This window comes from Oratosquilla oratoria, chromosome 18, assembly GCF_046742065.1.
Source record: "Oratosquilla oratoria isolate Oo_2021 chromosome 18, ASM4674206v1, whole genome shotgun sequence".
Taxonomy (NCBI): Eukaryota; Metazoa; Arthropoda; class Malacostraca; order Stomatopoda; family Squillidae; genus Oratosquilla; species Oratosquilla oratoria.
Window position 1 is genome coordinate 24,512,811 of NC_134794.1, and position 14,891 is coordinate 24,527,701.

General features: G+C 37.9%; 1 protein-coding gene across 1 annotated transcript in view; it reads right to left on the reverse strand.

Moving 5' to 3' along the window:
• Positions 1-7,600: 7,600 nt before the first annotated feature.
• LOC143035124 (uncharacterized) overlaps positions 7,601-14,891 on the reverse strand; it is a 140,026-nt gene continuing 132,735 nt past the window's right edge. The window contains exon 7 of the mRNA XM_076201718.1: positions 7,601-8,288. Within this exon, the coding sequence (XP_076057833.1) occupies positions 8,094-8,288 (195 nt within the window). The 3' untranslated portion in view covers positions 7,601-8,093. The remainder of the gene's footprint in view (positions 8,289-14,891) is intronic.

Below are 14,891 nucleotides of genomic sequence, written 5' to 3' on the forward strand. Positions count from 1 at the left end.
AACATATTCTATAGAGTATAAACAGCTGATTAGGTGTAAACATGGAGTGTGCTGCCACCGTGTGAGCACTTAGTGAAGCTTGCGGGTGGCGAAAGAGGCGGCGGGGTGTTTGAATGTTCGGTTGAGATCCAAATACATTCGGTTGAACCGATGGCTACCGTATTGAGAAAATATTCGGTTAATGCGATTATTCGGTTAAAACGCGTTCGGATAAGCGCGAGTTTACTGTAACATCAATTTCAAATAAATTAAATTCAAGCAACATAAATTGAGATGGTGGAGGAGGAGGCAAGGCACGTTCAGTCTGTTGTTTGTATCATGTAAACAATGGACGCAGCATCATGCGTAAGTATCGTTTGAACTACGGAGAGCGCGCTAAAATAAAAAATTCACTCAAATTAATTTACCATTTTTTTTACAGTCAGTTCAAACGTAAAATCGAAAAAACGTAAAACGAATGAACGTAAGTAGAGGAGCATCTGTATATAAATGACATGGATGAAGGAGTGTTATATAAATTTCTTTGCAGATCATGCAAAATACTAAAGAAAGTAAGAACAGGGGAGGATTGTGAATCATTACAGTTAGATCTTGACAAAATCTGGTAATGGACTCAAAAGTGGGAAGTGAACTTCAATATCAAGAAATGTAGTATAATGGAGTTTGGAAAAAAAAAAAAAAAAAAAAAAAAAAAAAAAAAGTAAAAACAGAATATCAAAAAATTATAAAATTGGTGAAGTAAAAGTGAATTTGGAAAGAGACCTTGGAGTAATAATCAGCAAAGACATGACACCGGACAAACATATCAACGAAATAGTTGGAGAAACCTTCAACCTATTGTCAATGAAAGTGGCATTTGACTTTGGATGAAGAAATTATTAAAAAATATTAGTTACATTAATGACACCAAAACTGGAATATGCAGCAACACTATGGACACCCAGTACTAACAAGAATATAAAGAAATTAGAAAGAATACAGAGAGCAACATTAAAGTTGGCACCAGCTCTTTCTAAATTAACATACGAACAAAGATTGTCCAAATTGGAATTACTAACACTGGAGCTGAGAAGAGAAAGAGGAGATCTACTGACTATCTATAGAATCATGAAAGGAATGGAAATCCTTGATAGGAATGATTTACTAAAATGGGACAATGTTAAAACAAGAGGGCATGAAAAAAAACTCAAAAAGGATAACTATAGAAGATATCTGAAAAAGAATAGCTTCCCATACAGAATGCTGGATATCTGGAATAATTTAGATAAAGAAACCGTGTGTGCAAACACTATTCAAGATTTTAAGAAAGAACTTGATGCTGAAAGATGCAAAGATGGGTCACCATGAGTATAGCTCCCCATATAATACAACTAGGTAAATACACACATACATAAATATGCATCACTAGTATGGTCCCCACACACTAAAAGGTATAAGCAAGATTGAGTGAATACAAAGGGCAGCAACCAAGCTGGTCCTCAGCCTGGCAGATAAACCATACGAGGAAAAACTAAAAGCACTGGGTTTGCCAACTTTGAAAGATCAATAAGGTAATATGATTACAGTATTCAGGTCACTAAAGGGGATAGATTGCACTAACAGAAGAGATCTCCTGATTAGAGATGGGAGGGCTTAAAGAGATCATGGTAGTAAATTAAGAAAGACCACATGGGCTGTGAAGAAAAAGTTTTCCATTGATTCTTTAACCCCATCAATACAATGATGCCTACGTAATCATCATGAGGATGCTGGCATCAGCGTCTTGATTATATTTATTTTGTGGTTGTAGCTGAGTGACCCCCAAACTCTGTGAACCAGCTTGATCCTATTTTCTGTGGTTATTAACATTCAGAGTGAAAGAGAATGATTAATATACCAGTAACTTTATATTTTATAATGAGAGTATTGTGATGCATCATCATACATCAGGCAGCTAATGATGCCCGTGAGAATTTGACTTGTACTGAAGAGGTTAATACTTGGAATAGCTTACAAAGTGATATAGCCCAAGCTCAAACAATACAAGACTTCAAATCTAAATATGATAACTGGAAATCAAGGATAGAAATAAAGTTGGAATTGTACAAGAATTTGAGGTTAGGTATGATAAAAAATTAAACAATAGGAGACAGGACCCAATAAGTATTGCTCCTTTCCTGTATACTACAATTAGATAAATACACACATACACACACACAGATTATATGTATATATATACACAATCAACCTCTTGCTGACATGTCTCAATAATTCATAAATATGATCAAGTTACTACTGAAGTATATATATATATATATATATATATATATATATATATATATATGTATGTATATATATATATATATATATATATATAAAATCCATGCAAAATTCACTTCACAGACTGATGATAGGTACCTGCATGTGGTGCTACTGCAAGATGGACAGTGAAGTTGCCCATTTTTGAAGCCTGCCAACCCCCTTACCTCCATCAGGAAGTCCAGCCCTGAGGGCCTGATCCTAGGTCTCTGGACTGGGCCCAAGACCACTTCCTATCAACTTTAACTGTATTTCTGAAGATGTATAGAGGGCTGGCAACCAGCACAGCTCCCCTTCCCCTATCACTTTCACCCAGTGACATGGAAATGGTCCCACACTAATGCAACACAGACAACAGTGCAAAGTTTCTTCCCAAAGAGAACTATGAAAGGACACAAGGACTGTTGCCAGACACTGTGGGGATGTATGCTCTCATTCTAGTTAAAACTTGAAGCAGAAATTCCTGATGTACTTTAAACATCTTTATCTATTCAAAACTAATTTTCCACATATGTTCATAAATCTGAGTACATAATGCTTAAGAATTTGAAGTGGGACCAATGATGGGTTCTACCTGCATGTGCTGGTCTGCAACAGACATCTGGAAAAATCATCTACCTTCTACCTGTCTTCAAAACCTGTCAATATCCTCACTCACCTCTATTTAGAGGTGTCCCTCTAAAGAGGCTGAAACTCTGTCTGTGAACTGGTAGTTCTCTATCAACTCTGACTGAATTCCTTTCACCTTTTCACACAAGGTGTGACAAATCACAACTACTCATTTCCAATTATAAAAAGCCAGCCACTGTGAAACTACAGGTTTCCAGTATGTTGAATACAAGGCAACAATGATTAAAATTTTGATAAACTCAAACATTTAAATTTATCTGCCCGTTTCCAGTAATAGTGAAAAAATATCCAGCCGCACTGGGTCTATTTTTTTTTTTTTTTTTTAATCTATCTATATTCCAAGGGCTTTTTCACATTTACAAGGAAGGTAGCCAAAGTCAAAAGGCATATACCCATTCCCACCCATTTCATTGAAACCCATTCCACTCACATCCACCACCCTTTCCTCCCTCTCATCTTAGTTCCCCATGAATGATGAGTAATCTTGTATCCCACACAGTGCCCTGAGTCAGAAGTAAAGAAGCAAGACACAGCAAATCCACAGCAAGGCCGCTTCACTCAATCGGTGACCCCCTCCCCATCTCCTCAAACAGAAAATAGAATAGAGGGAGAAATCCTATTTGGGCTGCATCAAAATGTCCTATACACATAACCACTCCCGACTCCTTCCTTTCCTTGCATCTTAGCACCTATACACAGCCACTCTCCATATGCACCCATCTCCTGCCTTCTCCCTTCCTTGTTCAACAAACTTCCCCTGTTGCTCAATGTCCCTTTCACCACATCCATCCATCTCATCCTTGATTGTCCCCTCATGTTCACTCCACCTCTGCATTCCACACTTCTACTAATCTATCTTCACTAACTTTCTCCATGTGTCCAAACCATCCCCATATTCTTTCATCAACCCTATCTGCCATCTCCTTTTCCACCCCCACTCTCCTCCTCACCCTCTCACTTCTCACTCTATCCAACTTTGTAACCCCTATCATACTTCTCTGACATTTCATTTCAAACAAAAAAAATTCCTCTCAGCCTTTAAATTCCATGTTGGTGCCCCATTGAGTGCTGTCAGCACAATCAACTCTTCATATAATCTCCTCTTTGCATCCATTCCCAAATGCCTCTCTCTCATGACACTTTTTGTAATCCCCCATGGCATTTACTTGTTTCTCTCAATCTACATTTTACCTCCACTCCTCCCTTTCCTGCCATATGCAACCACAAGTGCAAAAAGCTATCCACTTCCTCCAGCCCCTCTCCTTTAAGACTTTCTTCCAAATTGTTGCCATCCTAGCCCCTTGTACATACCATCACCTTAGTTTTACATACATTTACCTTCAACTTTCTCCTATTGCACACCTTCACAAACTCCCTTAATTCACCTTCTAACCCTGCCACAAGCAATGTTGTCTGCAAACAAAAATTGACTCGCCTCCCATTTTTTAACCATCTTCAATCCCCTCAGACCACTCACTCTCTCCATTTCTAATTCTTACACAGGCTCTACTACTCTTGTAAAAAAACTGACTGCCTTAACAGTTTCCCCCCAATCCCATATATCTGCAAAACCTCCCACAATGCCTTTCTGTCTACCCTGTCATAAGCCTTTTCCAGATCCATAAAGGCCCAAAAAACATCCTTACCACTCTTTCTCACATATCTGCCTTACCACAAAAATCTGATTCATGCAAACCCTACTGTTCCTAAACTCACTGTTCCTCACCAATTACTCCCTCTGTTCCTCTACTAATCCTCGTAATTAAAACCCTCCCATAAGCCTTCCCAACTACATTCAACACACTGATTCCTTTGAAACTACTACATCCACATTTGTCCCCTTTTTCCCTTGTAAAGTGAATTATACAGCCACTCCTCCAGTCCTGTCACTCTACCCTCCTACAGACACACACTAAACCCATCTAACCCAGGTGCCTTACCTGCTCTTATCATTATAATAACTATTTGCACCTCATCTTTTATTTCTCATCCATTTTCCTCGCCCATCACTGTCATTTTCTTAGTGCCTCCCACTGCTACCATCAATCTCTCCCTATCTTCCTCCACATTTAGCAGCTCCCTAAAATACTGTGCTATTATCAACTCTCTAAACACATCTCCACCATTAACTCTCCACTACAGTTTTAACCTGGCACTCCACACTTCCCAACCACTCCCATTTGGGTCATCCCCTACTCTAGCAGAGATCCACCAATACCATCTTTACCTACTTTGAAAATAATATATACCAACTTTAAAAACAATATAACAAAAATAAATCCAAAGACCCATCCTCTAGCCAATAAATATATACAGCGGTACCTTGGAATTTGATCACCTCGAGGTCAAACAACTTGGAGTCGCATTATTGGAAAATCTTACCCCAAAGGTCGGACTTTAACCATTTTCTTACAATTAATATGTAAAAACATGTAAAAATAAAAATTCTATGTACTGTATACAAAGAATAAATTGCTTTGGAACTCAAGATTTTAGAACACAAACCTCATGGAACAAATTAAATTCAAGTTTTGAGGTACTACTGTATCTCTTCCAGGCAGCTGCCTTACAAAGATGATAATTTCACTACAGCTTGTCAAAATTACTGATGCTTCTTTCTGGCTCTAAAAACTGGTCAGAGTTATTGCAACCAAATGCAGTTAAACTTTACAATGGCACTTCCTAAAAATGAGAACCATTATATCATTTAAAAAAAAACACATCCTAAGTAAACAAAACCCATGACACTACACTTCCTATATTGGAACATTGGTATGAAGGGTCACTCTGTCCCCCCCACCATGATGCTGAACTGGCTTCTGTCACAGTATCCCTGTCCACTAATCTTTTGTTCCTCTGACACTTTCCCAGCAATAATTATGACTGAATGACACAGTAACAAGATCTAATGAAACCAAACAATAAGGAACAAAATGGCAATGGAAGCAAATATCATGGTCTCATCTTTACAGAAAAGCACTCAAAATATTACCAATTACTTTTCTTTTTCTTTTTTTGTAAAATGCATACCAATTAAACTATAAAATCCAATCTGCACTTACATATACATCAGGAAAAATGTTACTTCAAATTGACACCAACTAACAATTTTCATTCTTTCATCATCAACCACTCCTTACAATCACCAAGTTTGCATTCCATATTAAATTGGCACAAATTCAAATGAGAATTTTGGCTAGTCATATTTTTTGTGAAACATATGAAGACTGAAAAAAAAATATATAGTAATGATAAATTCATATCTTACAAAGTTTATAAATGTATGATACAGGCACAAACATTATATAATTTTACACCAACACCATTTCCATGTTCTAATGAAATAAACTCCCTACACAAGCATACCTAACTTCTCTTTAAGCTCAGCACAGGGTCTTCTGATCATGTTCTGGGATTGAACCAGACCATGAAAACATACATTATACAAAATTATATAAGAGGATAAATATAATTTTAAGATATAAACTGCTTAATTTTGAGGCAACCCATGTTATACAAACATGAATAAAAAATATATAAACACAACATTTCCTATAGCTATTCATGAGTCAAATCACAAGAGGTGTATATACCTTAACTTAATACTCACTGGACCCTGGAAATATTTCTAAGAAAAAAAAAAAAAAAAAAAAAAAAAAAAAAATTAACACCAATAATACAAAAAAAGTAAAATGTTATTATTGTCTTGTTGACTTTATCTAGACTACAAGCTTATCCTAGCTTGTGAGCAGATGGACAAGAGGTAAAAAACCAGTTCTATGAATACCACACTAAGGAGCAAGTTGTTAGTGCATAGGTCAGCTAGTGAAGTTTTGGAGCAAACGTAGAGCAGGCATACAATTGCACATGTGGGGAGTGGGAGGCAGAGATTCAATTTACTAGTAACTTCTTTTGATGCACTGGGTAACTTCTCTACTCTATGAGTTGTATTGGTGTGAGATACTACATTGGGACTTTGGTCTTACTAATATACATGATCACAAAGATTTGTTTAGTCTTCTCTGGTCCACTGTAATCAGACTGGGCCATGGAATAGGTAATTAACTGTATAGTATGCATCTGACTTGGTCTGGGATATATATGTGTATAAATATAGGAGGAAGGGTGGGAAGGGGAGGGGGGAGAGAAGAGAAGGAGGAGGAGGAGGAGAATATAAAGAAGAAGAAGAACCAAGACCAGTTTGAATGCTAGTATGAAGTCCTGTGGCAGGCTAAGCACTGACCTGACATGACTGACATGACCTGATCTGACCCTGTCTTGCCTCTTAGTTCTATCAACTATAATGAAAAGACCATAAACAAAAATGCCATGGATCAGCTTGCAGTTTGTTACAAGCCATATATGATCAAGTCAGGGGCTCATAAATATATAATTATGAAATTAATAATATTAACACAATATAAAATAGGATATAATAGATCTTTTTCATTAATCCAGATTAATAGGCTTTCTGTATATCATCTAAAAAACTACCAAAGTAAGTTTCAAACCCACTTTGGAAATAGGAACAAACTTTGTTACCATGATCAAACATTCCTTTTACTAATCTGAACACTTGTGAAAGGATTTTCAAATACCCTCCCTCTCAGAAAAAAACAAAAAACAAAAAAAACTATATTATATATATATATATATATATATATATATATATATACATACATACATATACATATATATATTAAAACTAAATGAGCATACTTTGAGTACAAATTTATCAATCTTGACAGCAAAAATAAAAATACATTCTTGGTCATACACATTTAGAACAATTTGCCTACTTTTCTATCATTACAAAACTAAAGAATTCCTACATAAATGATTTCCCTATAAATACAATTTTTCAGAAGAATAACTTTTGCTTTATTCCAAGGGCAATATCATAACCTTGTATAGATTTCTACAACTTTTAAAATCACCTAAATATGATGCAGAAGACATACATGAAAGGTGATACAAATTCTATATATGCTAAAGAGAAAAATATATTCATTGAGTTGATAGCTGATTCAACAATTAGCAGTACAAGAAAGATATGGTTAAGAAGCTGCCCTTACAGCCACAATGCACACAAGCCAAATGTAGGGAGAGTATGGAGTCCTTCCTTTATCTTGCTGCCATAAGAAAGGAACAGACCTGCATGAGGTCTACTTAGCTGCCAAGGAGGCCATGGCACGTATGAGAGCTGTATTCTCCTGTCGTAAGTTGGAACGGTCTAAACTGGCCTGAGAAAGTTCTCCAGTCAGTTGACTTAGGCGAGATTCTAATGAGGATATACGATGGTCACGTTCCTCCAATAAGCACAACAAACGTCTATTTTCTTCACGGGCTCTTTCTAGCAACTGTGGGTAAAGAAAACAGAATTTAATATTCTGCTTTTGCTTGGTTCTTTGTGGGAGAAAAATACAGAGGTGAGGGGTGGGTTGTGACTGGGTTGTTGTTGTCGTTGTTCCCTAGACTGTCTGTCCAAGCAGTCCCGTCTCCCCAAGGAATGCCACAGCCGAAACTAGGTTTTCCCACAAATCCTTTATAGAGTGTATGTTGTGTTGTTTGCATGCATGATTGTATGTAATGCAGTCTTCTATTATGTGTTGTATGGTATGGGGTGAAGTGTTACATCCCGGGCAGCTGTTCACAATGCGGTCATCCAGCCTCTTCTGGTAGCTTAGAAGTGCTGGGTGGTTGCCGCATCGCAGTCTGGCCAGATGGACTCTGTCCTTTCATGGGAGAGAGGATTCAGAAGGGTGGATATCAGGGGGTCTGGTATGCAGCAGTGTGTTGTCTTTCAGTGTGTTAATGGAGCGGTGAGTGATATGATTATGAATATGTTTCCGGAGGCTGGTATTTGGTGGTTGTGGAGGAAGAGAAGAGAGTATCTGTGTGTGATACAGGTCTTTGGGTGTCGTTTTAATGTTTCTTGGTGTGTGTGGGTGTTCTGCTATGTAGTGTAGTGGGTGTGATGTGTTTGTGGTGGCTGCGGCAAGTGTTTGTGTGCCTCTCATGTCGAGGTGGTCCTTGACTTTGAGGACTTTTGTTTCATGGTGTAAATGGTCTGTAGGTGTTGTATTTGTGCAGCCTGTAATTGTTTTTAGGGCTTTGTTTTGTATGATTTGAAGGGTGTTGTGGTGTGTCTCACTGAGATTAGGAGCCCATGCAGGACTCGCATAATTCATCACTGAGCATATGCATTGTTTGTACATTGTTGTATTAGTTTCTTTGTTTTGTCCAAATGTTGTTCCAGTGATTGACTTAAGTGTGTTAAGTCTAGGTGTGCATTTAATTTTTATGTTTGTGATGTGTTGTTTGAAAGACATGGATGTATCATATGTTACACCAAGAATTTTTGGTGTGTTTGTGTGTGGTATTAGAGTGTTGTTGATGTAGAGATGAGGTATATACTTGTGTTCTTTTGTCCAGTTGGTGAGAAGTGTTGCTGTAGATTTGGTTGGAGCTATTTTGAGTCTGTTTGTGATGAACCATGTGTTGAGTGTATCAAGGTAAGGCTGGATTATTTCTGCAGCTTTGTCTGTGTTACAATGTGTGCATGTGATTGTTATGTCGTCTGCGTAGGAAGAGATTTGTATTTATGAGGTGTCTGGTGTGGGTAAGTCATGCATGTATAGATTAAAGAGTGTGGGGGATAGAACAGAGCCCTGTGGTACTCCATTCTTAATGTTTCTGATGTGCGATGATTGGCCATTATATGACACATAAGCATTCCTACCTGCCAGATAATTGGCCAGCCATCTTTTGGTGTTATTGTGCATGTCTGTGTTATATATTTTATTTGTTAGGTTGTGGCGGGGGATAGCATCAAAAGCTTTACTAATGTCTAATGTTATAAGAAGTGTTCTGCGGTGGGGCCTATCTGAATTGATGCCATCTAAAATTCTTTGTGTGAGGTTTATCAGAAGAGTGTTTGTGGAGTGTAGTGGCCTAAAACCGTGTTGTGAGTCAGCAAGGGGAATATGTGGTGTGACAAGTTGAAGTATTAGGCGTTCAATGACTTTAGAGGGGGTGCAGAGAAGTGTGATTGGGCATGCGATGTTGGGATTGGTGGGTCTTTGTTCGGTTTTGGAATGGTGATCATTTTACAATGCTTCCAGATGTCGGGTATAGTGTTGTGTGAATAGCTGTAGTTTGCAATGTTTGTGAGTATGTGTATACCTTGTGGTCCAGTGTGTTTTAGGTGGATGTTACATATGTTATCAGGGCCACAGGCATATGAGTGCTTGAGATTATGTATTATGTGTTTTGTCTGACTGTCTATGAAGGGTGTATAGTCTGAGTCTGTGGGAAAGGCTTTCTTACGTCGAATAGTGCGTCGATTGTCAGGGTGAGAAGTGAGATGGCTTGTCTATGCAAAATGATTTATGAGTGTGTTTGCTTGTTGTCTGTTTGAGGGTAGATTGTCTGTTGTTGTGATTATTGCTGCGTGAGAGCGTGTTCTGTTACTGTTAGATAGTGTAATGCTGTTGAGTATTTACCTAGTTGTAATATATGGGAAGGGAGCTATGCTCATGGTGACCCGTCTTTGTATCTCTCCGCATCAAGTATGGTCACCGAATCTCATTAAAGATATTGACAGACTGGAAAAAGTACAACAGCGAGCCACAAAACTGATTCCAAATATCAAAAATAAATCATACGAAAATCGACTAAAACACATGAATCTGTTTTCCCTAAAAAAGCGTAGACTCAGAGGTGACTTGATACAGGTCTTTAAGATTTTAAAGGGAATTGACATCAAAAGTGACCAAATTTTCACATTGAATGAGAATCAGACAAGAAACAATGGTCTCAAACTGTCCGGAAACAGATTCAATTTGGAAGTAGGTAGAAACAACTTTGCCAACCATGTAGTTAATGAATGGAATAAACTTCCTGCACAGGTAGTGCAATGTAGTTCAGTTCGAAGCTTTAAGAATCATTTAGATAAATACCTAAGTAAGATGCTGTAATGATTATAATTTATCTTATATTATTTGTTTTTGTTATGTTATCATTTGTCTTTCTGATTTTCATTTATTATTAGTTATATGTCAAGTGAAGGGGGTGAAGGGGGCTTTGGGGAAGAGGGGAATGTCTGTTGAGGAAGGAAGGGAGAGGACGGAAGACAGAGGTGAGTGGAGAATGGTTGTATATGGATGATGTTGTGACTGCATGAGGAGGAATGGGCGGGGGTAAATTTTGACGCAGCCCGAAGGGATTTCTCCCCGTCCTCGCCTTATATGCAAAGGGGGACGGAGAGGGGGGATCGCCGATTAAATGAAGCGGCCTTGCTGTGGATGTACTGTGTCTTGCGACACTGCTTCTGACCCAGGGCGGTGGGCAGGGTGCAGGGATGACCCGTCATCCAGGAGGTGCTCAGATGAGAGGGAGGGTGGGAGGGGTGTGGAGTGTATTTAGGGATGAAATGGGTGGGAGTGTTTTTATGCCTTTCCCTTTTTGGCTACCTCCCTTGGAAGGGGGAAAAACCCTTGGTATATGTATGTATATGTCAATTTATTATTATTTACTATTTACCTGTTTGTTTATTATTTAACTATACCTATGCATTTATGTATTTTACTTGTTATTTACATTATTATAGTTTTTATTTATTGTTTCATTATTATGATTTTTTCGCATCCGACCTAGATATGGATCAAAAGGTCTCCTGTCAGCATGCTCCGCCTTTGTAATCCTTTGTAATCTTAAAATCTTGTATAGTGTTTGCACATACTGTTTTGATGTCTAATTTTTCCATGTATTAATTGCTCTGTGTGGGAAACTGTTCCTTTTCAAGTTTTTTCTATAACAATCTTTTTTCAGTTTTTTTTCATGCCCTCTCGTTTTACCGTTGTCCCACACTAACAGGTCATTTCTGTCTAAAACTTCCATTCCTTTCATTATTCTGTAGATAGTCAGCAAATCTCTTCTTTCTCTTCTTTGTTCCCGAGTTGGTAGGTTCAGTTTGGATAGTCTTTGCTCATATGTTAGTTTGGCGAGAGTTGGTGCTAGTTTGGTTGTCGCTCTTTGTACTCTTTCTAGTTTCTTAATATTCTTTTTGGTACTGGGTGTCCATAGTGATGCTGCGTACTCAAGTTTTGGTCTTAATAGTGTAGTTAGTATTTTCTTTATCATTTCTTCATCCATATAAGTAAATGCCACTTTGATTGACCTCAATAAACTGTAGGGTTCTCCGAATATTTTATTTATATGCTTATCAGGTTTCATGTCCTTTCCAATCATCACTCCAAGATCTTTTTCAGTTTGCTTTTTTTATTTTTTCTTCTCCAATTCTGTATTCTTTTGATATTCTGTTTTTACTCTTTCCAAATTACATTATACTGCATTTCTTTATATTAAATTTCACTTCCCACTTTCGAGTCCAATTCCATATTGTGTCCAGATCTTGTTGCAATGAGTTGCAGTCTTCTTCCATTTTTACCTTCTTAAGTAATTTTGCATCATCTGCAAAAAAATTCATATAGCACTCCACGCCTTCATTCATGTCATTAGTGTATACAGCGAACATGATCGGGGCCAGTACTGATCCTTGCGGGACACAGCTTTTTACTTCTTCCCAGTTGGAGAATTTTTCTCTAATTACAACTCTCATTTTCCTCCCAATCAGGAAGTCTTTCATCCATTCCAATAATTTTCCTCTGATGCCACCCTTTGATTCTATCTTATCTATTAATTTCCTATGAGGTACCTTATCGAATGCCTTTTGGAGGTCCAGAAAAGCACAGTCTGCCCATCCATCTCTTTCTTGTATTACGTCTACTAATCTTGAGTAAAAGCAGATCAGATTTGTTGTACATGATCTCCCTTGTCTGAATCCAAATTGATTTGGGTTCAGTATGTATTTTTCTTCCAGGTATTTAACCCATCTGTTTTTGACAACTCTTTCACAAATTTTTGCTATTGTGCTTGTTAGGGAGATCGGTCTGTAGTTAGATGGATCTTCTTTATCACCTCCCTTATAAATTGGTACAATGTTTGCCTTTTTCCAGTCCAATGATACTTTTCCTTCTTTAAATGAGGATTTAATTATATTATATATTTTGTCAGTTAATTCTTCCATACATTCCTTCAGCATCCAGTTTGCAATTCCGTCTGAGCCATGTGATTTTCTGACATCAAATGTTTTAATTTGATCACAGATTTCTTTTTGTGTTACGTTTATTTCTTTCATTGCTGGGGATAATTCTCTCTCTCTATCTACACTGTTAGGCGAGTTTTCTATTGTGAATACTGATCTGAAGTGGTTGTTCACAATTTCAGCCATTTCCAGTTCTTCTGTATATTCCTTTTTATCTTGGCGCAGTTTTTCTATTTCTTGTTTGTTTTTCAGTTTTCCATTTACATATTTGTAAAATAGTTTGGGTTTTTCCTTACATTTGTCTATCTTTTTTCATAATTCCTCTTTACATCTCTGCGTACTTTTACATATTCGTTTCTTAGTTTGATGTACGTTTGCCATTTGCTTTGTTTCTTATCTCTTTTCCACTTTTTCCAAGCTTTGTCTCTTTTTTTCCTTAGCTTCACTACATCTTTTGTTGTACCAGCTCTTTATGTATGCCTTTTCCATTTTTTGTTGTGGTACATATTTGTTCACTCCTTCATTATATATTTCTTTTAATATGTTCCATTTTTCTTCTATCCTTGTATCTTCGTTTTGGAATTTTTCCCAGTTTGCATTGCGAAAGAATGTTTTAAGTTTCTCAAAGTGTGTTTTGTACAATTTGCTGGTGTATTGATAAAGTTTTGCCAATTTTGTGTTTTTTGTTCATGTATTTTATTGGCAATCAGTGTTTAGTGTTTGTATTTGGTCTGCCATGTTTTGAGGGATAGGTGTGGGGGTATTGTGTTTAAGTGTGTCTCGTTGTCTGATGAGGCCTTGGATTTTTGGTGTGAAGTTGGGGTTGTGTGATTTTCTGTTGCCTCTAGGGATGTATCTCTTGTCTGCGTTTTGTATGATTGTACTAAAAGTGTGCACAGTATTGTTTATGTTTGTGATTGGTGTACTGTTAAGTGTTTCAAAATGTTGTTCTGTCTCTTCAGTAAAAGCTTCCCAGTTAGCTCTCTTGTAATTGGTGTATGTGTGTCTGTGGCCAACTGGGGTGCATCTTCTTTTGGTGGTGATGATGATTGGAAGGTGGTCAGAGCCAAGGGCTCCGACCACTCTCCATGATGTTGTTGGGGTTAGGCAGGGGGAGCAAAAGGTGATATCAGGAGAGGAGGGAGTGTAGAGGGCTTGGTGTGGGATATGTGTATGATTATGTGTGTTGTTCATGATAGTCAATGAGTCAAACTGAGTCTGTATATCAAGCCCTCTGTCTGTGTCAGGGCTGTCGACATACCAGGCTGACGACTTGGTGTTGAAGTCACCACCCATGATCAGGTTGGGGATTGAGGCTAGTTGGCTAAATTGAGGCCTGAAGGTGTTTGGAACTGTGGGGGATGATTGGGGGGGAATGTACATGTTAACTATTGTCAGTGTTGATTTGTTGCCTGTGCGGATTCGAATGGATTGGATTCCTGTAGTGTTATTTGTGGTAGGGAGGAGAATTTTGGTTGTGGTGCTTGTATCCACAAAACAGATGGAGCGGTGGATCAGGGTGATGAGTCCACCGCCATTGCTCTTGGTCCGGTCTTGTCTGATGGTGTTGTAATTATGAAATGATGGTGTTTTGTGAGAGTGTCTTAGTTTTGTTTCTTGTATAATTGCAATGTGTATGTTGTGTTGTTTAAGAAAGTGTTTGAGTTCATGTTTTTTTGCATTAATACCATCAATGTTGTGTTGTAATATGTTGATGTTGTGTGTTCTTATACATGGATGGGGTGGTGCGAGAGGTGAATGCTAGGGTAGTGAGTCAGGGATTGGAGATGGTTAAAGAAAATGGAGAAAAGTGGGAGGTGAGCCAGCTGTTGTTTGCGGACGACACTGCGCTTGT